The sequence below is a fragment of the Propithecus coquereli genome, unplaced genomic scaffold, assembly GCF_000956105.1.
Source record: "Propithecus coquereli isolate 6110/MARCELLA unplaced genomic scaffold, Pcoq_1.0 Scaffold58, whole genome shotgun sequence".
Taxonomy (NCBI): Eukaryota; Metazoa; Chordata; class Mammalia; order Primates; family Indriidae; genus Propithecus; species Propithecus coquereli.
Window position 1 is genome coordinate 3683185 of NW_012151729.1, and position 24986 is coordinate 3708170.

At 48.1% G+C, this 24986-nt stretch overlaps 1 protein-coding gene across 1 annotated transcript in view; it reads right to left on the reverse strand.

The window, feature by feature from the left end:
- Positions 1 to 24986, reverse strand: part of ABLIM3 (actin binding LIM protein family, member 3) — a 57060-nt gene that overhangs the window by 24857 nt on the left and 7217 nt on the right. Inside the window, exons 4-8 of the mRNA XM_012658232.1 lie at positions 21639 to 21765; positions 19087 to 19180; positions 13360 to 13447; positions 3677 to 3735; positions 1403 to 1474 (exon numbers count right to left, since the gene is read on the reverse strand). Coding sequence (XP_012513686.1) covers positions 1403 to 1474; positions 3677 to 3735; positions 13360 to 13447; positions 19087 to 19180; positions 21639 to 21765 — 440 coding nt within the window. The remainder of the gene's footprint in view (positions 1 to 1402; positions 1475 to 3676; positions 3736 to 13359; positions 13448 to 19086; positions 19181 to 21638; positions 21766 to 24986) is intronic.

Sequence of the window (24986 nt, forward strand, 5' to 3'; positions counted from 1 at the left end):
GTACCAGGGCACTATCCTCTCTCCGGTCTTGGACAGGATTCTTCTATGAGGACGGCCTGTGATCAAAGTAGCCTGTCTTTTGTGACAGCCATGTGGTAGTATTGACCCATGTTGAAGTTGCAGTCAATGATATCGCTTAAATCTTTGTTAATTTGACCAGAGGAAGAAAGGAAAGGAAATAGTCTCATCGATGGGCATTATCCAGGGATCAAAGAGGAAGCTGGATGTGGATTAGTCTAGCGATGACAGTCAGGGCCCACCCAGGACTGGCTGGTTTGGGGACTGCATCTAGAGCTCCTTGTTAGGACTGGGTTTCCTGCTCTAGACCATTGCTTCCAATTGCTGGGCTTCTTGGCCCCTTTGACTTGTGGAAGGCTGGACAGTCCAGAATCAGTCAGATGGAGGTTTGCTGCTCACTTTGGTCCTCCCTGGCTCTGCCTCCCCTGCCTCTTGTAGCTTACTTCTGTTTATCCCTCAGGCTTGAGCTTAAATGTTTCTTCCCCAGAGATGCCTTCTCCCAACTGGTCCTATACTGTTAGGTCCCCCTGTGCGTATGTAGCATCCTCAGAGAATGCTGTGCTTTTTCTTCCTGGCGCTTATAACTGCAACTGACTATTCATGGCATATGTGTTCCATGTCATGAGGATAGGCATCGGGTCTGTGCACTTCACCACCATTTCCCCAGAACAGAGCACACTGCTTAGCACAGAGTAGATACTTGTTATTCGTTTGTTGAACGGAAGAATAAATTACATATACAAGGGACCTCTGAGGTCATGTAACTCAACTCTTGTCCCTTCTGCCACATCCCAGGAAGATGATGAACCCCCTGTGTTTTACACCTCTGGAGATGGGAGCTCACATACAAGCAAGTGGTCTCGTCCATCCCTGGACTTTGCACATGATTAGAAAGCCCTTATTTATCTTTGCAAAGATACGGCCATGTTTCCACATCACATGACTTCCTTCTCCTTTCTGCCTCTTTATCACACCAATACCTCCACATCAATATTCTACCCAACACCTATTCCAAATACCACTCTGATCCCAGTTTTTATCTTGCCATTCTCTCGGTTAAGTAATGGGAAAGGAGACACCTTGTGCTGTTTACAGACTCAGCAAGAGCTCTTGCTGTCACGGCACTTTCTGTCTCGTGCTCTACGGAACTCTATAGCATCTCTGAAACTCCGGGTTTACTAGACTGTGTGCTCTATGAAGACAAGGTCTATGTCCTACCCGTACCCCACTCCCACTGTATCCTCAGGACCTGCAACAGAGCCTAGCACATGACAGGCACACATCAAATATCAGTTGGATAAAAACGTGACAGCTCCTTCATCCTTAGAAACTCTTTAGATACCAGTTTGGGGACACCCTTCCATGGCTGAAAAGTGATACATACGCAGATGACTCGGTTGGGTGACCCAATGCTAGATCCAGGGGGTGAGATGGAAGTTTCAGATGTTCGTCTATGCTGTGGGAGAGACAAAGACAGAGGGGTGAAAATTGCACCCTGGGGTTGGTGGGGAGGGAGAGACAGGGGTATAAGAATGCAGCTCTTCAGGGAACATTAGCAATATTGTCAAAGCATTCTCTGGCTACTTCTGTACTTTCTGTTTATTTTATTTTCACTAATCAATGTCTGAGTGTGAATGAGACCCAAACTGCATAGGACTTCAGGCTGTTGGGCAGAATATGAATTTATTTTCTATATATTTGCAGCTAACATTTTAAATAGGAAGTTACTCGTAAAAATTTTCATCTTGGATTATCACAGTCAATAATGTATTTACTTTAAATAAATAGAATTGGTTAGTACCGGTTCCTTGCTAGTTTGTTTATTCAAAATGTAAAAGTAGGTTAAACTTCATGTCATTGCATACCATGCTGATTCTTTATAGTGTATTCATTGCAAACTGACATACACCGAAGTGACAAACTTAAAAAACCCATCTCTGAACAATGGCAATGATGGATTAAGAGCCCCTTCGCAGAGCAGTGTAACGTCACTCTTACTGCATCTGTGCGAGTGGCAGCATGTTGCAGTTACAAAGTAAGGGACTGGGAATCAAGGACCATGGTTGAAATACGTGGTTTGAGGGATCTTGGCTTCCTTATCTGCAAAACGCAGAAGCGGAGCTTCAGGACTGCCTGATTCCGTCTCAGTTTCTCACCCTACAACGTGGGGCTAGAGAGCCGAGTTGCCCGAAGTAGTGGTGGGTCTGCGAAGATGAATTTAGGTGGAACATTCCATAGCACTGAGTGACACAGTGAGAGCGTAAAATGTAACATTTTATTTCAATCATTCTGATTAGATTGAGGAGTCAGTCTCAATCTGGTGCTAATTCATTCCAACAATTGCTAATTTCCCCTTTTAAACAAACAGAGTGCAGGCAACATTGTCTAGCTGGAATTTTTAAGATTTGTTTATGAGAATCATTACATAGGATTATTTCATTATCATTGAATTTATTTTATGGTTTCCTTTCGTTTATAGAAAGTATTACTGGTTTCCACTTGGTGATATAAAGTTTTATTTTAAAATAAGCTTAGTTAAGTAAAAAGTAGCGAGTTGATTTAAAGAAAGATACTAAGTATATCATGAGACAGGCAGTGCTCGGCCACGGCAACAGCACCGGGGCTGCAGAAGGATGACTGAAGTTGCCACCAAAGAGGAGGAAATTGAAGAAAAGGATGATTAGTTCTTGTATCTTACATGGATGAGGACTTGGAAAAAACAGGGAAAAAAATTCGGGGCTCAAAAATAACGACACATCAACAGACAAAACTTACATTACTTACTCTTTCACAAAACTTACATTAAGTGGACAAGGCCATGAAGGAGACCTGTTTAATCAGCTTGTCACATAAGTTGTGCACTTGTGTGTTCTGGTGGCGGTTCCCTTCCAAGGGACCAACTCGGAAGTTCCAAGGGCCAGGGTGTAAAGGAACCTTGGAGACATCAAGCTCCTCTCCTTGCCCTGTCCACCCTCCGCCCCCGACATGCAACCCAGGATCCCCTATAGCACCAAGGGCCCCTCCCTGCAGTATCAGGACTCTGGGTTCACAGGCTTCCTGCTGCCGGGCACAGTAATTCAGAGGAATGCAAGGACCTCAGCTGGTCCCGTGTGTGCTGGGGACGCTGGACGTGCTTCCACCTGGCTGCATTACTGAGGCAAACCACTCCCCTCTCTAGACTTGGTTTGCTTATAGGCAAAGGCAAAGGGAAAATTCCTCACATATCTGCCTCACAGGGTTAAAGGAATCAAATCAGACAGTGGCTGTCGAGATGCTTCATAAACTGTCAGTTACTATGACAATATTAACTACTATTGTTAATAAATGACCTTAGGTTGGGGAAAGGCCATGGCTTGAGCGCCTCAGAGAGGCCGCCATCTTGATCAGCAATGGTTATAGCCTCGCCCCAGAAACACTTAAAAAATTCATGCAAATACAGTGCTTTACAGTTTTCAAAGTGCTTTCACATCCAATGTCATAATCTCGAAAACCCCACGAAGCAGGTGTTACCACGAACGAAATCCAAGGACACGGGCACACGTTTGGGAGTGTGCACACCAAGGAATGCTGACTCAGCACTAAAGCAAGGCTCCTCCGACCTGTGGCAAAAGGTAGCAATGTCGGAATGCTGGTCTGGGATCACTCCTAGATTGCTTACCTTTAATTTCTTCTCTGCCCGGGCTGCCTGCTTGCAGATGGGGTGCCAAACCTCAGAACCTAAGGAGTCAGGAAAATAACAAAGGCTCGGACCTTTCAAATCTACCAGCATTCAGAGTCTCTCCCCATCCCCCACCCTGATTTACTCCCTGGACAGCACATGTACCCTCCACATTGGCCAGATGGACCCCCTTGGCCTTCCCAGCTCCCTGCTGGCACCTCTCGGCTGGTGCACCAACTTGACCACCCACACCCTTTTCTGCGTTTCCAAATCCTACCCATTCCTCAAGGTCCAGGTCTCACACGACATCCTCTTGCAAACTTTCTCACCTGCCAGCTGGGGGTGACTTCTCTCTCCTCTGTGATCCATGGTTCTTTGTATCTCTCTCCACACATATGGTCTTAAATCACAGTAGCTCATGGAATATCATCCCAACTAAATTAAGAGCTCCTTCTGGGCAGGGACTGAGCTTTATTCACTGCTATGTCTCCCACAGCATCCAGCATGGGACTTTGCTCCCAGCGGAGGTCCGTACATGTTTGTGGGGTGAATAGATGAGTGGATGAGTGGCAGTGAGTGACACGTAGCAGGTGGTCAATGCATATTTGTTAAATGAATGAATGGAGTGGGGGTGAAGGAAAATGATAGCGTGCAGTGAACTGCAGCCTTCCTTTCTCTTCAAAGACTGATGACAGTCTATCAGAGCTACCCCATTAAGGAGAGGAGGTGTCATGGTGTATATTCTGCTTGAGAGCACTGTCTTGACCTGCTAATTCCTCAAAGACTCCAGACTCTTCAAATTCAGGATATGGCTAATGCCCACATTTCATTGTGGGTGGGGGTCCAGTTGGCCAGCCCCAAACACAAAGGCCAATTTGGAAAGGCATGAACAACAGGTGGCTGGTCACATGTTGAGAAGAAGCCCCAAATATTATACATTCCCCAAAGAAGGGACAGGTGTCCTGGATTAGAAGGAAAAATAGGGACATATTATCCCTCTGGAGCCATTCCTCTCGTAACGAGCCCTAAAAGGAAAGGAGCCAGCAAATGGCTGGATTCCTGAGCACCCAGATGGCATTTGTTTGTCTGACTTTGTTTCTAGGATATACTTTCCATTATGGCTTGTTGCCTGGAACCCCTGGGACTGGAATACTAGCTAAGGGACAGGGAGTGGTGTAAATCAAATAATTAGCCCCGAAAGACAGGAGAAAGACTAGGAATAAGTAGCCCCAGGTTCTCGTTTCTGCCTGGCCCCTAACACATCTTCTCTCTGGGTCCCACTTTCTTCACTGAATATCAATGAGATGGGATTTGGATGGTCTTGATTATTTTCATCTCCAAGATTCTAATTCTCGGGCCAGTTCTGTCTCTTGCAGAGTAGGAATCTTTCATTCTTGTCTGCTGATGTTCTTTGATGATCTTCATTATTCAACATGAGTTTAAAATGCAATGACTCCCAGAGCCCAGTAGAGGGATTCTGGGTCTGTGGCTCGATCCAGCAATCACAGGGTGTGTCCACTACCGAGCTGTGGGGCGGGATCCTGGCTTCCGGGAGTTATTAGACAGAGCATTTCCGGTTCCTCTCTGAGTTGCTCCCGAATCTACCAGGAGTTGTTTATGACTGTGGTTGTGGCAGGAAACACATGTTACAGGTCGCTGTAGGAGATGGACAAGATGGACACAGAGTTCTGAGAAGGTCATGCGCTTAAGTGAAAGAGGCAGAGGACAGGTAGAGGGGGCAGTTCTCATGGGGGAATAATGTGTAAAGTGAGGGCGTCAGACTAGGTCGTCTCTCTTGCTTGGACGCTAAGACATTGACATATCTGCTCTGAAATAAAACTGGGCCCCAAATGGCCATTAGCTTCAGCACTCTGCATATAGGAAAGCATGTTTATATAAGAGATGAGGGGAGAGAATCATAAGAGAAAAAGAAAATAGAAATGAAAAAGATCCAAAGTTTGGGAGTTGCCAGTGTACATCTAAATAAAAGAGGCTCAAAAAGGAGTGAGTCGTAGCTAGCAATAAATAGATTTAGATAAAAGAAGGTAAGAAAAGGTGATTTGTTCATGAAGGTCCCCTATGAAAGGTCTGCTGAGCTTATGCCCTTGGCCAATGGCTCAACAATGTGACATTAAAGGAAAGATAACATCAGAATGAAGAAGGTGGTTATTCCCTTCTGTGGACTTTATTCCCAGAGCTGAAAACAGAGCCCATGTGTGTTTAATAAAGAAATACATGAATGATGGGTTAGATCCCACCTCTGATGTTTTTTTTTTTTTTTAAAGATACAAGGTGAAATTCACCCAGAGGAGGATGGTAACCAGAATAGGAAGGGGATTCAAAAGTAGGTGCTAAGGCAGGGTCTTCACCCTGAAGCAGAGAAGACTGAACAAAACAGTGAAAACTGGCTTTGAATATTTAATGACTCTCTGTGGGAAGAGGCATTAATTTGTTTTGCAAGTCTTATACAGCAGAACTAGGACTAAGGGGCAGAAGTTCCAGGGAAGGCAAATTTAACATCTGAGAATTGAATGGCCTCATTCATCTGATAGTGAGCTCCCCATCCCTAGAAGTATTTAAGTGTATATTGGGTGGATAAATGCTCAGCAGGCATATCATGAAGGAGACTTATCACATGGTAGTTACACTAAAGGATATTTACCATCCCTCCTAATCCTTAGAGATTTTGTTTCCATCTTAATAGGCTTTTCTGTACAGAGAAAATAATTATTTGCCCCTATCCAATAATCATGATGAGAATAATCATGATGACAGTCCCGTGAGGAGAGGGATTCATCTATGTCATATTTACAGATGTATCTCTAGGGACTGCAGATTCTCGATAAATACTCATTGAGTGAACAAATACACAAAAGAAACATGATATTCTGTCTTAGGCCAGTTGGATTCTTTAAGCTGGGCTCAGATATTTGGACATGTAATACAATCTAGACTCTGATCAGGCAGCTAAAATTCCAGACGGAGTCTATAAGAATAGTCACTAGATTGGGGTTTGTCAAAGTGTGCCCTATGGGCCACCTGTCTTGCAGCCTGGTAAAATGCAGATTCCTGGGCCTCCCTGCAAAGCCACTGAAGCCAGCTTTCTGGAGGTGGGACCTGGGAATCTGTGATTGATTTAACTAAACTTCCCAGGTGATTTTATGACTTAATTTAAGAACCATAGGGCTAAATAGCAGATAATACTCCAAATTTGTTTCCTTGGAATGTCATGGGATAAAGAAACCAATTTAAAAAAAAAAAACCCTTTTTGTAAGAATGCAACATTTTTTGCTTGTTCTACTCCTGGTTCTACGAGCCACACTCTCTTGTCCCCCCGAGATTGTCATTTACAATTGCAGGTTCTGCAGTTAAAACCTACTGGAAGGTTATGGAAGTGAAGGATTAGCTGTTTCTGTTTTAGTCGACTCAGAGATAGAGATGTGAATCTCCAAAACAATCCCTCAGCCAGGTATTAAGGCCAATTTTAATCCTTAGCCGAGTCAGCAGGCAGTCTTATCTCTCTGGTTATAGCACGCGCCACACCTATAACATTTGGTGCTGCTTTAATGTTTGGGAACCCACCCGCCTCTCTGCTGGATCTTGAAATTCAGTTTGGTAATGCTTTTTGTTTTTTAATGCCAAAGCTAGAGCTGGTGCCATGGTCTTTGAGAATGCCAAGCCAGGGGTTACCACACAGCAGTGACTGAAAGTAGCCCACCCCAGGGTTCTGTTTGGTCAGCGCTGTGATCTTAAACAATTCTGAATCTGAATGTGTTTAGACACTTCAGGTCACCGGTGACTCTCCCTGCTGTCTGACTCCAGGACTTTCTCACTCATTAATGTGGCATTTGAGTTTCTGGCCCCTGGTCCTCGCTAGGGTGTTCTCTTACAGCAGGTTTCTTCATCGGATTTCTCTTGATCAAAACAGGGTGACGCTTTTCCGAATTCTGCCTTTATGACAACACACTACCTTTGTGGCATAGATTGGCTGGAACTTTGGAATTTCTTTTTTAAAATCCTCACCCAGACAAACGTGGAATATTCATAAATGAAATATTATTCAGCCATAAAAAGGAATGACCCACCGACACATGCTATGACATGGAGGAACCTAGAAAACATTATGCTCAGGGAAAGAAGCCAGTCACAAAAGAACACTTATTGTATGGTTCTGCCCATATGAAATATAAAACATTGGTAAATCTGTAAGACAGAACGCAGATTGCTGGTGGCCAGGGGTTAGGGGCAGAGGAGAATGGGGAATGGCTGCTTAATGGGTATGGGGTTTCCTTTTGGTGTGATGAAAACGTTTTAGAACTAGATAGAGGTAGCGGTTGCATAACATTGTGAATGCATTACAAGCTACTGAATTGTACACACTTTAAAATGGTTAATTTTATGTTATATGAATTTTGAGCTCAATAAAAAAAAAAATCCCCACTCCACTCCCTCCAGCAAGAGAACTGTTTCTGTAGACCAAGGGCACTCTGTTCTTTTTTTGTCACTAAGGATACCAAGCTCATCGGGAGAGAGAAGAGTGAGCACTTCTGTTGAATTTGCCACACAAAAACAACGTGATCATTATTGTAATCTTGGGGCTTAGGAAATCTTCACCATGTATCAGGCACTCTCTGCACCATGTAACGTAATGTTCTTAAGAGGTTCAAGTCCCGGTCACATCACTTACTAGCTGCATCGCCTAGAGTACCTTTCTGTGCCTTGGTTTCCCCACCTGTAAAATGGGCATGCAACACTATCTTCCACATGGGTGTGGTTTGAGGATTAATGAGTTAATATGATCCATATATACCACTTAGCACAGTGTCTATCTATGTCAGGAACACTGTGTGTTAGCTATTATTGTTCTTATTAATATTATCTCCTCCCCACCTATGAAAATCACCTGTGTGCCAGGACCTAATTTGGGTAAAGAAGAGACTTGAGGGGAAGGAGACTGGGGACCAGGGTCAGGTGGGAGGGGGGAATGCAGCGAGTGACAAGCTCACTGTGCAAGTGGAGTCACTGAACAGAAGCCTGGCTTGGTTGTCAGCACACCCTCCTGGGCGGCTGGGCTTGTGCCCAGAGATGAGGGCACCTCAGGAGAAGTGGTAAAGACCGGTTTGCCTGGAGCTGACACGATGAAGTGGGCTTGAAGCTTAATAAAGAGGTTGAGGGAGAAAAGTGCTTAGTTACCAGGAGGCTGGTTACCATGGAGGCTATCAGGCAGGATGAGGAGGGGACAATGGCAATGCCGAGGTGCCTAGTAATTCACAGGCAATACTAAGTGCTGATAATAACAATCGGGACAGTTATTAAGATGTATTGAGCACTTAGTATGTGCCAGGCACTAAGTATTCTTATTGCTTTTGTTACAACTAACATTTAGAGAGCGTCTGTGCCACGCCTTATGCTACACACTTTATAACAATACTACTTAAATAAAAAATAATAATGATCACTGATGTTTATTAATATTAACCATAGCCAGCATTTATTAGTGCACTGCAGCATGGGGAATGGCCGTTTCCACACCACTGGCTGTTCGTCGTGAGCTCAGACTGGCAGAGCCAGCAGTGCCAGGCTCTGGGCTACACCTTTACCATGGATTAGCTCATTTGATCCTCACAGCAGCCTTGCGAGCTGGGGCCTAGCCTCATCCCTCTCTTATAGATGGGAAATTGGGGTTTAGGGAACTTGGACATCTTGCCTGCTTGTCCATGTCTGTCTCCCCACCCTGGCCTGGGCACCCACAACAGGTCCTCAGAGTCTCCCCAGGACGTGTCTGCTGAGCCTAGTGGGACATGCCGCCTCTCTGTACTGATGGGGCGGGAGATGGCCAGGCCCTCCTTCCCACCACGTGGAGACCTCCAGTCTGGGGCACAAAAGTGCAAGGCAAACACAGAAAGAGGCAGAGAGAAGAACCACCTGGTGTTGCCCGTGGGCTCCCCACTGAGCTGTGTGCCTCCTCGGTGCCCCTCAGTCCCATGAAGCCACCAATCCCCTTTTGCCTAACGTGGCTTGAGCTGGGTTTCTAGCACCTAAAAAGTCCAGACTAATAAAACATCTCATCGAGCCAGAACCTGAGTATCTGACAAGTTCTCGCCTTGCCCAGCAGGCAATTTTGTTTCTCAGAAAATAAGAGGAAGCAACCAGGGAGTGTGCTGCTCTGGACCTAATTCTGACCAACGTGGACAAATTGGGTGCCGGAGTAGCTATGACATGTGACAGGTGAGAAAATGGCCACATCGGCTTGAGGCTCTGGTGACCTGAGAGGAGAAGCTGGAGACAGACTTTAGAAATACAAACCTTAAGCTACTACACTGTAATACTTTCTATATGACTCAAGATGCCTGGTAACCCTTAAAATCTAAAAAAAAAAAAAAAGGCAGCTCACCAAAAATTAAAATGTACTCTAAAATGAAATATGCTTAGTAGAGTTAGACTTTAGGAAATATCAATTTAGTACAGTAACAGGATATGTTTGAAGAACCTAAAATTAGGTCGCAGGAATGGGGAAACATAAGATTTAAAGTTTTTAAGCATAACTCCTACAACCTAAGCTGTCAGCAGAGAGATCCAATTTAAAGTAATAATGCTAAACTACGAAATTATAGCAACCAATACTACAACGGTGCCTTTTGAAGGGTGGTTTGATGAGATGTGTAGATTATGACTGAGGGCTGACATTCCACGACCCGTAAGGATGGGAGATGTGTCGCTCGAACATCTCTTAGCAAAGTGCACCTTTTCCGAGTTCCTTGTCAGAGGAAAATGTGGCCTTTGCTAAATATCAACCTCCCCAGCTGTGTCAGAAAGACACGCCTCCTGATACCAGGACCTTGTATCCTCTGAACTAAAAAAAAGAAAAAAATGTGATCTGAAATAGACTCGGTTACACAAGAGAAGAGTTCGTTGTAATTATCAAAACAAGCCTTCGAGGCTCCAGGCAGGACTTGCATTAGCGCTGAGCTGAGTAAGGCTCTTCACTTTATTTAGGACCATGGATACCTCCGAAAATCTGATGAAAGCTACAGACCCTCTCCCTAGAGACACACAACTCCATGCAAAATTTGGCAAGCAATTGCAGGAGATTTACAGGATTCAGAAGGCTGAGTATGAACAGTTTAAGAATTCTGGTAATAGACATATAAGAAAACTGGTTAAAGAAACCCTGACGAGACAGGCTAGCTAACCTTGGCTAACATAGCCTCTCTACACTGTCAATCTTCTTCTCTAAAAGGAGGATATTAATGTTTTTTAGCACACAGGGTCATTGTGAGGATACAATGAGATACTGCATTTAAAACTCTTAGTATGGTATTTGGCACACATAGTAAATGCTCAACGAATATCAGCTTATGGCATTTTACTATTATAACTATTTTTATTATTATCATTGTTATTGGTGGGACTTACAATTTGTTTTAACACTTTCCTTGACAGAGCAGGGTTTGCCCAAGATTTTATAAATGATTTCCTGCCATGTGGGTTTTAAATATACAAATGATAACAGAAAACTCTTTAAAAATGTGCCACTCAACTCCTGTGTTTCCAGTGTTACTGTCCCAGGTCTTCAGAACAGGGGGGTAGTTAGTATAGACAGGAGGGGAGAAAAGGGGAGAAAAAGAGTCTACCTTTTCCCTTTTCCTGGGTGCAGGCACATTTAAAACAAGAGCAAGATCTATCTCACGAACCACATTTGGAGTTTAAAAAACCACTGTCCTGGCCTTAGATCTACCTTCTGGGGAAAGCTGGGAAAGGGCCCTCATTCCTCCCCAGGACAACACCTAGGATGTTCAAACATCTAGGGACAGCTAGTCATAGTGACTCGGCCAACAGCGATCACCTGTGGAGTGCACACGGCGCCAGTGTCGGGGCTGAGGGACGTCAGGAGCAGGGGGTCTCCGGCAGGAGGCCAACAACTCCCGCACGAGCTGGAGGGTCCCGGGGCAAACAGGGCTGTGGGAACCCGGGAAGGAGGGCGTGTGTGAAGCTGTAGGTGGGGCTGGGGTTGGGGAAGCTGGGTGTCCAGGAAGCACGCAGTGACTGAACTGGGCCTTGGACGGCAGGATTTCTAAAGGAGGCGCCGCAAGACAAGAAGGGCAGTGAGCTCATTTCAGCGCCGGACACGGACTCGCCCCAAGGCCCGGCCCATCCACCCACTTCCCGGCCTCGTCTGCCCCCTGTCTGCACCCCGGCCACGCAGGCTCCTCTCAGCCTCACACGCCTCGGAGTCTCGCGGACTCTGTCCCCTCAGGCTGGCACATCCCATCCCCTCCCTTTGTCCAGTTGCTGCAGTCTGAATGTTTGTGTGCCCCCAAATCATATGTTGAAATCCTAACCCCCAAGGTGATGGTGTTAGGAGGGGGGGCCTTTTGGGAGGTGATTAGGCCATGGGGTTAGTGCCCTTATGAAAAAGGCCCCAGAGAGCTGCCTCACCCATCCCAACATGCAGGGCACAGAGAGAAGGTGCCACCCATGAGGCACTGGGCCCTCACCAGACACCAAATCTCCTGGCGCCTTGATCGTGTACTTCCCAGCCTCCGGAACTGTGAGAAACAGATTTCTGTTGTTTATAAGCTACCCCATCTATAGCATCTTAGTCTGTCTGGGTTATAGCAGCCTGAATGGACCATACCACCAGTTAACACCACTCATCCTCAGATCTCAGCTCTGGGCCTCTCCCCAGGGAGCCTTTCCTGACACTCCTCTCACCCTGCTAAGCGCTCGCACAGCCCCGTACTTCTCCCCTGCATAAAACTCACCAAGGCTGACACGTATTTGTGTGATTACTGATGGATGCCCATCTCCCCCACTGGACTGCGGGGCTGGGGGTGGCCCTCACCATGCACCCTGGCACAGAGCCTGCCCGCGGTGGGGCTCAGGAAGTAGTTGGTGATTGGATGAATGAATGAGTGAAAGTTGGCTTTGGCAGCTTAAGCGTTGGGTACGTTCAAGGCTAGAAAGGAAGTCTGAGACCTCTGGGAGAAGATCTCAAATGCAAGGCCGAAGTGTTTGTACCTAAACCAGTGGGCAGGGAGGGGCCTTCGAAACCTCTCAGTGGGACCATGCAAGAGCCATGATGCCCCAGGGATGAGGGACTGGGCAGAGGATAGATGACTAAGTGGGATCTGGAGACTAATTAGCAGACTGCTGCAAGAATTCTGGGGCAAGAGGGCTGGACCCTGGGGAAAGAAGCACTGGTTTGCTTTTTGGGAACTATTGGTGCCCCCCTTATTCCTCTGTGCATTCTGCGAATCCCTGGGAAGACTGAGAGCAGCCTGGTGTGATGCTCTGAGACGTGGGGAGAAGGCGATGGCATAGAGGCTGCGGTGGTGTAGACACTCTGCAACCCAGGCCTCCTCTGAGCTTCTCTGACCCCTTGGCCCTGTGTAGCTCGGCCTCTCAGCCCCAGGCAGAGCCAGGGGAGTCTGCTCAGAGCACTGCCAGGGAAGCAGGCCAGCCGAGCAATGGGTGGAGGCGTACAGGGACAGAAGGCAGATTACATGTCACTTCACATTAGCCACACCGGCAACTTTCCCGATCCACCCAGAGAGGGGCAAACTAATTGCAGTTCTGAGGACAAGCCAAAAGCCAAGATAACACGGAAACAGAAGGAGAATGTATCTCCTTTCCAGTCGTGAGTGGATGGTAACACCTTACAGAAGGTTAGATTTGCTTACCTGTGAGATACATTTCCTCCCCTTCAGTGAACATCTGGTGGCAGCGTACACATCTGGCACAAGTTGGGTGGTAATGCTTCCCTCCTGCCTACGGAAATCAAGAGATGAAACAGGAGGTCAGAGCGAGGGCTGTTGACCAGTGGGACAGGTTGGGTTTGAACATTTCCTGGGTACATCAGTGCTGCTGGCATATTTCTGGCCCCGAGGTTGCTTGGAGGCTACCCACGGGAGTCAGAATCACCTAAAATTCCACCCAGGAAGCTTGGCGATTCTTATCGTGGGTCTGTGATGGCAGTTCAGGGGACTTCCCTGGACACCTGCTCTTCTATTCTGGCAGTGGGAAGGGCCCTGAAGAGGCCACTGCTCCCATTTCCTCGTTTCCACATGAGGAAGCAGTCTTGCTTTGTGGACATCCCAGAATTTCCCCAAGCGAGGGGCCCTCACCACTGGTGGTACATGAAATAGTTTTAACTGGTACATGAACTTGGGATTTAATAACACTGAATCAACCAAAAAATAAGATCTCTTCAATCTTCTATCAATTCTGATTTTATCAAAGAGGAAGTACCAGTTTGGTGCAAGTGTGTCTTTAATATCTATCCAAAATGTACTAATCTACCTTTTCAAGAATGAGAACAGGTATGAGGTTGGAACCTCCACAAGCAACAGAAGCTAGCTAGAATTCTATAATTTTCAGGTTCCCTGCAATATAGCAAGTATGTGCTGGTTTTCCTATCATGTTGTGTAAGTTTTCTCATACGTGAGTGAGCCAACCTGAAGACAATTGAAGTATTAGGGAAGGATGATCATACAAGGTTCACGTACATGGCAAACATTGCAAGATTGACACATGAAGGACAGAGTTTTAGGGCTCAGTGGACAATAACGGGACCTATTGCAGAGCCCCTACCCCCAGGCCAGCCCCACCAAGCGTTACCAACGCCCCATCCCCAGCTCACCCCAGTGTGGCTCTGGTGAGTCCCCTTCCCTGTTCCCACTTTCCTTCCCCACCATTATTTGAATTAAAAATGGAGATGACTTGCAGCTGCAAATCCTTCTATAGGGGGAAGACACAGCCTTGGAGAAGGTGGTGCCTCAACATGTCACTGGAAGCCAGTAGCGGTGTTGGAGCTAGACCGTGAGGGCCAGTCACCAGCATAGTACTTGCTCCCATGCTGACAATTCCTACATGAAAATCCCAGCCAAGAGCACTTGGCGTGGAAGGGCCCTTCGTGGCGGTTCCAGAATTTTTATATTGGAGGAGCTTAGTGCAGCGATTGGGTTGGAAGGTGAGGCTTGTTTTGAAGAAACATTTTTGCATGTTGGGGAAGGGTTTTTTGGAGGAGGGATAATACCTGGGGGGAATTGATAGATATTGGGGGGCTGTTAAAGGCCCCCTCTCCAAGCCGCCACTTGGTCTGATGCTAACAGGTTCCTTCCAATTCAAAAATTATAATTGCATAATAGGAAGGCTTGCCTATTCTGGAGATAGTCTCTCTATTCTAAAAACTTAGCAAGAATGTGGAAAAGATAAATTTTTACAAAAGAAAAAACATCTCCAATATCTCTTTTTGTTCCATCCTTCGTTGTTTACATGGCTCCCACCAATGAGAAAATGTCCCTGTTGTCCTCAAAGCAAATATGTTCAAACTTTGGAAAGAGCCTGCTATTTTCCCAAGCTACAATGTCGTGGGACTGATTCTCTCGCACCATGACAAGGACAATAGGTTTAATTAGTAGCCTCTTCCTACTCTGTGTCTCTTTATCATTTCAATTATAGACCTGTTTTCCAGGCTGGCAGTAACTCCTTGGCAAAACTGAAACTTAGCATCTTCCTAAATGTCATGTCCCACCACTCTGCCCCAGCTGGAAGAGGCTTCGTGCCCACTGTAGCACCCCCCGGCCCTGGATGGTGTTGAAAACAGCTGGAGGAAAGGGAGGCTCTTAGGGCAGCCTGCACCCAGTGTAAGGGACAAACAAGTCAGCGAGATGAGATGAACCATTTCGTCTGTTAACAAACCAAAGTCAAGAAAATAGTGAAGGAAAATGGCAGAGTTGTACCCCCCAAATGGAGCCCTGCTGGAGAGGACTGGGAATGGCAAACAGGGGTGGGAAATGCAGCACCCAGGAAACCAGGTTTGTGGTCCTCTCTGGTGAGGTCACAGACAAGAGAGGAAGGAGTGTGACTGACAGCTAGTTGAGCTCTGTCCTGAGGAAGGGATCATGGGGTGGCCTGGGGAGGGAAAGGAAAGGGTTAGGAGGAGAAGAGAAGGAGAAACAGTTTAATTAAATGCCTGTGGTGTACCAGGCGGTGCCTGAGCTCTGCAGTGGGTGGCTGTCCTTCCTGCCTGGCCAGTATCCTTTCCTCCTTCTTCCAGAAACAGCACCAACATTTCCTCAGTGGGACTACCTATCCTTCGCATCAGTCCCTAGGGTTCAGTAGTGCTGACCCCACCAATAAGCAGATTCCAACTCTATGGGACAGCTCTCAGTCCAGGGATGGGCCTGAGATCATCCACTGAGTGTCAGTCCCAGGATGTTTGCTGAGCTATTAGAAAACGGACACTCTCTTTCCACTGGGGATGCTGGCTGATAGGATCTAAGCCTGGAGCAACTGGTGTCCAGCTTCCCCATCACAAAGAACAGCCTTCTTGAGAATAAAGCCAGCACAGAAGAAAGTGGAGCCAAGATGGCCAGAGATTCCAAACGAGTTTGTCTAAGCACTGGATCCAGCTATGTCTGAAGCCAGAATGACTCCTGGGCTTTTTATTATAGGTGCTGATAAATTTCCTTTTCAGTCTGAATCATCCGAGTGTAGCTTCTGTACCTGCAACCAAAAAAGTCTTGACTGACATTTCCACTAGGAAAACAGGGCAGTGGTCTTCTCTATTGAGAGGTATAGACTAAGACTCAAGGAAGTAACTTGCTTAAGGTTTCATGGCTAGACGTGGTAAAATCTGAATCCAAGTCTGTTTCATGGCGACCGTGTCTTTTCCCTGACATCATGCCACCTCGGAGACCCCTGAGTGGCTGAGAGCTGTGGCCATCACTGTGGGAGGAGCTCTGTCTCTACCAGGAATCCTGCCTGTGACCTTGGAAAAACACCGCATGTCTGGGGTCTCACTTTTCTCATCTGTAAAATGAGGAGGATGAATTAGTTGGTTGCTAAAAGTCTCGTCTAGCTCTAAGAAAAAAAAAAAAAATCAATCAGTCCAAGATGCTAATGGAGCCTCACACAGGTAGAATCAATCGAAACCCAGTCACAGCAGCTGCCCAGGAGGAAGAGACCATCACAGTGTCAAACAACAGTCACACGCGGGGAGAAGGCAGCCACCACCGACAGGATTTCAAAGCAGCTTGGAAATGCTCGAACAAATTCCCATCTGCGGCTCTGTGTGTAATCGAAGTTCTTTCCTTCTTGAAAGAAAAGTCTACTGTTGTGATCTCCTGGCTCACTGACCCTTCACCCGCTGCACGCGGGGTTGCCTCTTCCCCACGGTTCTGCAAGCCCGGCGAACGTGTCTTCTGAAGGTGACCCTTCCCACACCCGGCAGCTTGTTCTCCGCCCGTGCAGCCCTCGCCTGCTCTCAGAGTGTGACCCACACTCCAGCTGACCTCGCCATGCTTTCTGAAGCTTTGCCTGTCGATGACCACTCCCCACCTTGTCCTCCCGCACCTTCCTCTGATAAGTCCTGGGTCTCTTTCCCCTGCGAGTAGCTGCTGCCCAAGGTTGGTTCAGCCCCCTTTCTCTCTCTCTTTCTCCCTGCCTTGGAAATCCCGAGGGTTCCTGTGGTGCTTCGATTCAAATCCTAGTGTTTCTAAGATTGACCCTCCAGGCCCGAGCTTTGTTCCTGAGCTCTGATCCACATTTACAACTGCCTTCTTGAAGCCTTCTTGGGATTTCAACCACAACTCGTCCCAAATAACACTTGTCATGTTTCTGCCAGCTCAGCTTCTTTCCCCGCCACCCCCAGTTCTGCAGATGACAACACCAGGCTTCCTGTCACCCAGGCTTGATACTTTGGCATGACTTCTGGCTGCTTCTCCTTCAATCCCACGTCTACAAGTTGTCTCACAGCTGCAGAGCAGCTGGAATTCTACAAGGGTGGCCGCCCTGCCACTGCTACTGGACCTCATGAGTCCTTCCTGCCTGGGCGGTGCAGTGGCCTCCTCTGCTGTCTCCCCTTCCAGCTTCCTTCCTTCAGGATTAGCCTGTGCTCTTCATTGTGTTCTCTTCCAGGGGTGCAGCTCTAATCAGGTCACTCCTGCCCAGTCTTTCCACGTGCCCACTGTCCAGTGAACCACATGCAAGCTCCTCACCCTGCCATGCCAGGACCTCAGAAACCTGGGCCAACAGCCCTTCCGGTGCTCAGGCCTTGCCCCTTGCATTGTGCCCCTCGCTGCTCCCTGCGCAGGCTCGATAGTTCCCCAGCTCAGTGCATTTGTTTATTCCTTCTGACTCCCTACAGACCATTCTCCACAGACCAACCAGAGAAATCTTTTTAAAACAAATCTTATCATGTTGCTCCCTGGTTTAAAACTCTTTCCATTGCACTTAGTATAAAACTCTCCAGCGGCTTCCCATTGCATTTCATATAGAACCTAAACTCCTAAGCATGGTCTACAAGTCCTATATGAATGCCCTATATGATATACTGCATCCTCCCCCATCCTCAGTTTACAGAATTCAGTTGCATTGGCCTTTTCCTCTGTTCCCTGAACGAGTCAAGCTCATTCTTCCTCTAGCTCTTCCCACCTCAGGGCTCCTCAGGGCTGGCCTCCTTCTTCTCAGGGATCTGCTTCGCCTGTCTCCTGAGAGAGTCCTTCCCTGGTTGCTACATTCTCTCCTGCTGAGCCCACACGTGGCTGCAGAATCTGTCCTGACACAGCACTCATGGTATCCACAATCAACTGGCCGGATTTGGCAGAATTAACGATTCTGTTTGCAATAGCTGATCCACTCTGCCATCCTCCAGCTATTGCCTGATGGAAAAACTGAGGCCTAAAGGGGCAATGATACTCACCCCAAAGTGAGCAGAGTTAGCAAATGGAGTCAATTTTAGAACCCAATTATTCCTACTGTTAGGCTATTATTTTTTCCTTTGCACCAAATGCTTTCCTAATTCCTCAAGGCGGGTGGTCCCAAAGTATAGGAAGACAGCTTCAGGCCTACAGGGTATGGGAAGTAAGGCCAGAGGACAGGGGGCTCAGGCGGGAGCTCAGCAAGGGTGCTGCAGGTTGTCTGCCACTGGCAGAGCGAGCTGTGCATCGGAGGCTGGGGAGAGTTGTTGCCATGGTGACAGACCAGCCAAAGGAGGGCTTGGGGAGCAAGCTGCTAGACAAGCTGGTTCTTAAATCAGCACATTACCAAATACCTAAAAAATAAAAAAAAAAGGCTTCCATCCTCCGGCAGGGCTGGGAGGAAAATAATTGTCACTCACGAGAAATCTGTGTGGGTCCGAATCCAAAGGTGCAACTGATTTTCCCGGCACAGCATTTTTTGAACTGGGAATAATTTTGTCCACTTTCTCATATTGGGGATGCCCAGAGATCTCAGCAAGGTTATCTGCTCAAGGTCATGGGAGCAAGCAAAGCTGGTCGAGGCTATGGAAGATTGAAGCTATGGAAGAAGGGATGTGGAGTGACTTTTTCCTTCCTCAGTGGTGACTTTTTGGAGTCACAGGTCACTCTGCTCAAACGTCTTCATGGTTACTTGTACCCACTCACCTCCAAGACCCTGCCGCTGATGTATCGGTCACAAGTCTCACATTTAATGCCAAACTGGGAGTGGTAGTCGGACTCGCAGTACGGAACGCCATCCCTGTAAGAGGATATTCACACAGGACAAGGAAGTTAGGGGGGATCAGCGTGGGTGTCACAGGACAGTTAGTTCCAGGACCTGCAGCCTACGGGCACTGGGCCAAGATTAGAGGGTCCTCCTTTAATCACAAATTTCACCTGTAGTGAAAGAACCATCTGACTGTGCTCCCAGCTCAGTAGATAACAGGAAGCCTCCCCCCAGCACCTCCTGTGTGCTCCGTTTTTACCCAATGCTTATAACTTAGCAGACAGTGATAAGATTGTTGTTAATTATTCTTATACTACGCCCTACTACTAATAGCCACTGACGCTTATTGCTTGGTGCGTGCCAGGCCCTCTGATGATGTTTTACATAGATTATTTCATTTAATCCTTACGGCAGCCCTAGGAGGGCAGAACTATTAGTATCCCCACAGTGTAGATGAGAAAACCCAAGCACCAGGTGTGGTGGGCAACGTGGGCTGGGCCTCCTTGAAAGGAGCTCTAAGGAAGCCCTAAGTTGCCCGGAGAATTCTGACTTAGGCTCCCAGACTCAAGGACTCCCGGCTGGTGACTTACTAAGGGCACTCCTTACTTGGCAGGCACAGCGGGGAATGCCCAGCTCCTACTGACATGGCATTCAGAGCTCTCGGTGATCTGAACTCAGCTCACCTCTGCAGCCTGGGACCTTGCTTCACCTGTGCACACATGTGAGCTCCCAAACAGGATGGAGGGTCTAGCATTTGCCCACCTCCCTGCCCTTGGCCAGGCCAGGCATTCTCTCCTTCTCTGCCTTTTCGAATCTTACCCCCTTTTTCAAGGTCCACTCAAACATGACCACCTTCCATGAAGCTGTCACAGATTCCAGGGTCCACTTCCTGCCAGTTAGGAGTGATCCCTCCTTTCTCTGAATATTCACAGCCCTTCGCTGTGCCTCCGACAAAGGCAAGTGCTGTCTGGCCAGCATCCACATCCCCTCTGCAGGAGGCGGTACCGGCCCTGGATTTTCATTTGGAAGCCACCCTTTCCACGCGAGCTCACTGCGGGCTGCTCTCTGGCTCCCCAGGAGGGTTCAGGTCCTCCTGGCCAGTGATTGGTCAGGAAAGGGCATGTGACCCAAGAGTGGCCAGATCAAAGGCAGCCTGGGGAGTTTTTCTGGAGTTCTTTGGAAAGAGGCCTCTCTCCCTGCTAGGCCGGCTAAGCTGAAGGAGCAAAAGCCTGGGGTTGCTGGTGATTCTGTTTGCTGCTATTTGGGGAGGGCCTGCTTCAGAATGAATCCAACACAGAGGAAAGCACAGGTAAGACAGAGGGAAAGAGAGACAGAGACTTCTGAAGTACTGAGAACATCTTTAAGCCCCTGGATTCAGCCATGCCTGAAGTCCGTATGCCTCTGGCCTTCCCATTTCTATGAGTCAATAAACTCTCATGTTTTATTTGAGTTGCAGTTGGGTTTTCTGTCACTTATGATTAAGAAGGCCTTGAAGAACAAAGCTTGTCTGAGCTCCCGTGCACATCTGCCCTGGTGTGGTGTTCTTCCCGTACGCAGCACAGCTGTCTCCCTCGGCAGACTGAGGGTCTTGACAGCAGAAGTCGCGTGAGCTGCAGCTTTGCACGCTTACCACCTCCCGGCATCGGGCCACAGAATGGTGCCCAGAAGTGTCTGGGATCAGAAAGTGCCAAAGCTGTGACAAAGAGTCTGTGCCTATAACTGCTTTCAGGTTCTTGAGTATATAAATGTGGTTACTGGGCCCAGCAGCAAGAGGACACTTGTCTAATGCTACAGTGTATGGGTCACTGGGGGTCGGTCCCTCTCTCTGGTTAACTATATGTGCCCATCATCTCCTGTCATTTGAGTTAAAGTCACCCGACAGCTGTATTATTGACTAAGGGTCAGGCATTGTGCTCAGGGCAGGGGATACAGAAGTGACTAAGACAAAGCCCCTATCCTGGCGGGGACAGACATTAAACACTGTCACTGGAGCAAGTTACTTACTCCCAAGTCTCAGTATCTGTGGGGATAAACCCCTCAAGGGGGCAGTGATGGGGCTTACGGTGACAGCCCGCACGGAGCAGTCGGTGAGCTCCTGGGACGTAATAAGAGCTCAATAAATGGTAGCTGGTATTATTATCATGATTACAAAGGTAACGGGGACAAACACGTAATTACAAACAATGCTAGCCCATAGGAAGGAAACAAACAGGGAACTCTGAGAGCTGGTAAGGGGGCTGGAGATGGTGACAGAGGGTGGGTGCGAGGCCACCTTTGAGGAGAGGCAAGGGCACGGAGAGCAGAAGGCACGGAAGGATGGTGCAGGAGGAACAGGGAGGAAACGCCAGAGAGCCCAGTGGGGGAAGAGGCTGCAGGGAATGCCGTTGTGGCCAGAGTAGCCGATGGAAATGAGGGAGATGAGGCTGAGATTCAGGCAAGGGCCAGAAGGGGCAGAGGCCCAGGCAGCGGGGCGAGAGGCGGGGAGACTCACTTGCTGATGTACTCCCCGGTCAGGATGACGCTGCAGGTTTGGCATTTGAAGCAGCTGACATGCCACTGCTTGTCCAGCGCCAGGAGCGACTGGCCATGCTTGATCTCCTCCTTGCACCCAGCGCAGTCTGCAGAGATAAGAGGACACCGCTCTGACCCTGGTGAAGTCGAGGAAACCCCTCGCTGAAGGCCAGTGTTCCCACAGCTGCCCCCACCCTGGCACCAGCAGCTGCCCAGGGACTCTTCCAGGTGAGAGCAAAGGCTGCTGGAGCCCCGGCCTCTTGACAAGGGGTCTTGGTGTGGGGGAGAAGGAAAGACTTCCCTGCTTGTCATCCAGACCACGCTGTTCATCCAGAGGGGACCCTGCCCTTCTTCTGGCCCTCCCCAAGTTGCTACCTGAGCTCTGCTGCTCCCTGTGACCTTGGCACCTGCAGCATCAGCATATCCCGGGAGCTCGCAGCGTGCAGCATCTAGGTTCCCGCCAGACCTACCGAATTTAACAAGATCTCTGTGCACAGTAGAGTTTAAGAAGCACTCCTTCTGGGGACAGGCTAAGTACACATTTTTTTTTCACCCTCAGGCTGTATACTCAATGGCAAGGGTCGTGTCTGTATGTTGTGGTGAAATCTATGCCCTTGTCTAGCACAGTGCTTGGCACATAGCAGGAAGTCAAAGCGCATCTGCTGAGTGAGTATGGATTTACTATGCCCTCCCTGTCCCCAGTGTGCTTATATGCTAAACATTTCCCTTCCCAGGCAGCAGGGATTAAAGAGTCTGATGAGACTGTCTCAAACCAGGAAGGTGCCCTCACTCCCCGTCACCGTCGCCCTGGAACGTGTACCGGGGCCGCCCGAATGTGGGCTGAGCCGGCATTCTGCCTGTTGCTCAACGAATGCCTGGGGCGGGGCAGGAAACGGAGCAGCGTCCAAGGTACTTGCGAGATGCTGGGAATTCAGGACTAGCCGACCGGATGGCCCACTTTGGAGGAGGAAAGGGTCATGGGGCAAAGTTTACCAGAGGACAAACCTCCCTGTTGGCACCACGAGGCAAATGCACGCTTTGGAGTAGTGAGGGGAAAAGAAACGGCACACAAGTTGGGGGGTCCTGGCTGCACGGCACCCCCATCCATCTGGGAGCCAGCCCCGGCAGAGAAGATGATGTGTCTGCATATCTAGGAAGGGTGGCGTGTCCAGGCTGTGGGGAGGGCCTGGGTCCCTGATGAAGTGTTTGTACAAGTCAGTTCCCACACGACCCCGCCTCCTGGCTGTTGAGCTCGATTCTAACGTCCCTCGGTACAAGCTGGGGGCAGGAAGGTCTCCAACTGCAAAATGCTGCAAGACTCAGGCCTTCGTATGGGGGCCTAGAGAATAAAGGGCTTTGGTATTTAACTCTTTCCCCTTCTTTTCTCAGGGCATAAGTCGATAAGTGTCCCTGCAGCCCCTCCCCCGTCATTACAGGGTTCAGAATGCGATAGTTTAGAGAGGTCAGGTACCCCTTCGCTTTTATAGCCAGACAGCCGTCCGAAGTGTCTCGCCCAAGCTCAGTGTAGAGGAACCTGGGGGATGCAGGTGTCTCGCCAAGCTTTGTAGGACACAAATACAGAACCCGTGTCCCTGTGGGCCTCTGTGACAGGGCTCAATAATTCTGTAGGAGTTCAGAGTTCACAGCATTTGGCCAAATGTCCCGCCCAGTACAGGAATTTACAGCATTCTTGACAGATGGGCACCCATCCCGTTTAAAGGCCTGCAGGGGTGGGTGGCGCACCCTCTCTCAAGGAAGTCCGCTCTGCCTTTGGACAGGTGTGACTGTCATGACTGTCTTCTTTACATGGAGCTGAGACCTGACTCCTGTGACTGCCGTTACTCTTATGCACCGAGAACAATCCACTTCTTTCCCCATAAACAGTTCCTTCAAATAATTAAGACAACCATAGTTTCTTTCTTCTCCTTCATACCTTACGCTTGACTTTTCCTTGCTTGATATGGTCATGCACTGACCAAATTCGCTTGTGGATCCCACGGAGGTGGACAACAATTCTCCACCTCTTCAATAAAACTTATTTAATAGCTGTACCCTTTCATGGCCACATTCTGGTAATGAGTCCTATCTTTCTAAGTTTTGGTGATACATTGAGATGAATTTAGAGATCTTGAGTTAATATGTAGGAGATAGTACAGTGTGGTGGTTAGAGGCTGGACTGAGAGGTTGGAATGAGTAGTGAGAAGCTGGCCGAGGGGAGAACCCCAGCTTCTCTGCTTGTGAGTTGTAGACCTTTAAGCCCCAGCTTCCTTATCTGAGTATCTTCCTTACAACACTGGCATAAGATCAATTAAAATCAGGCCTGTAAGGCCTCAGCACAATGCTTGGCACCTATGTACCCAATAAATGACTGTCGTCATTGTTATTTCCCATTCTTGTGTTTGTAACCCATTCGCTGTGCATTGCCCCATCTCTGATTGAAGGCAGGGGCAGTATTCCTGTTGTGGGGAAGCCCTGCAGACTCCTCCTGAGACTTCTAAGGTGTCTTCTCCAGCTGGTTTTTCTTGTCATGTTATACTGCTGGTCCTCCATTGCACCGGCTTCGTATTTATCGAGACCTTTTCTTCCCTCTTCTTCTTCCTTTCACTCTTGACCACAGTTGGAGGCTCAGGTGCCCCATCTGGGAGCCCGTGGGTCTAGTGTAATAATCAGGGTCAGGAAAGCCACACCCTGTCCCGAGTTGGTCTCTGCAGAGGCAGCTGTCCACTCCTCTTATGTTCCTCTCTATTCCAAAATTACAGTCTTCAGCTGGCAGAAAGTATGATGCCACCACCTGTTCCTCCCAAATCCTTTAGTTTATTACTGAGCTCTCTAAAGACCTCAGCCATTTTTAGTCTTCCTTGACTAGGTCATTTATTCCACTTAGATCAGCAAAAATGAGTGGGTTTTGTCATATCAAGCTCTCCACCTTGTTTTAGCCAACTAATCCAGGAAGACAGGGCCCTTCCCAATTAGCAAATCATGTCTCTGGTGTAGGGCATTAAGAGAGCAGGCTCAGAGCCAGGCTGCCTGGTCTCACTTTCTAGTTCTATTAATTATCATCATGTGTCTTTGGGCAAGTCGTTTATGCTCTTCGAGTTTCAGTTTTCTCATTTCTGAAAGAGTGACTCTTATCTCCCTCACAGAGTTGTTGTAATGATTAAATGATATGTTATGTAAAGAACACTAGTGCAGTGCCTGAAAATAGTAATAATCAATGTTAGCAGTGGTGGTGATGGTGGTGGTGGTGGTGGTGGTGGTGGTGATGGTGGTGGTGGTGATGGTGGTGATGGTGGTGGTGGTGATGGTGGTGATGGTGGTAGTGGTGGTG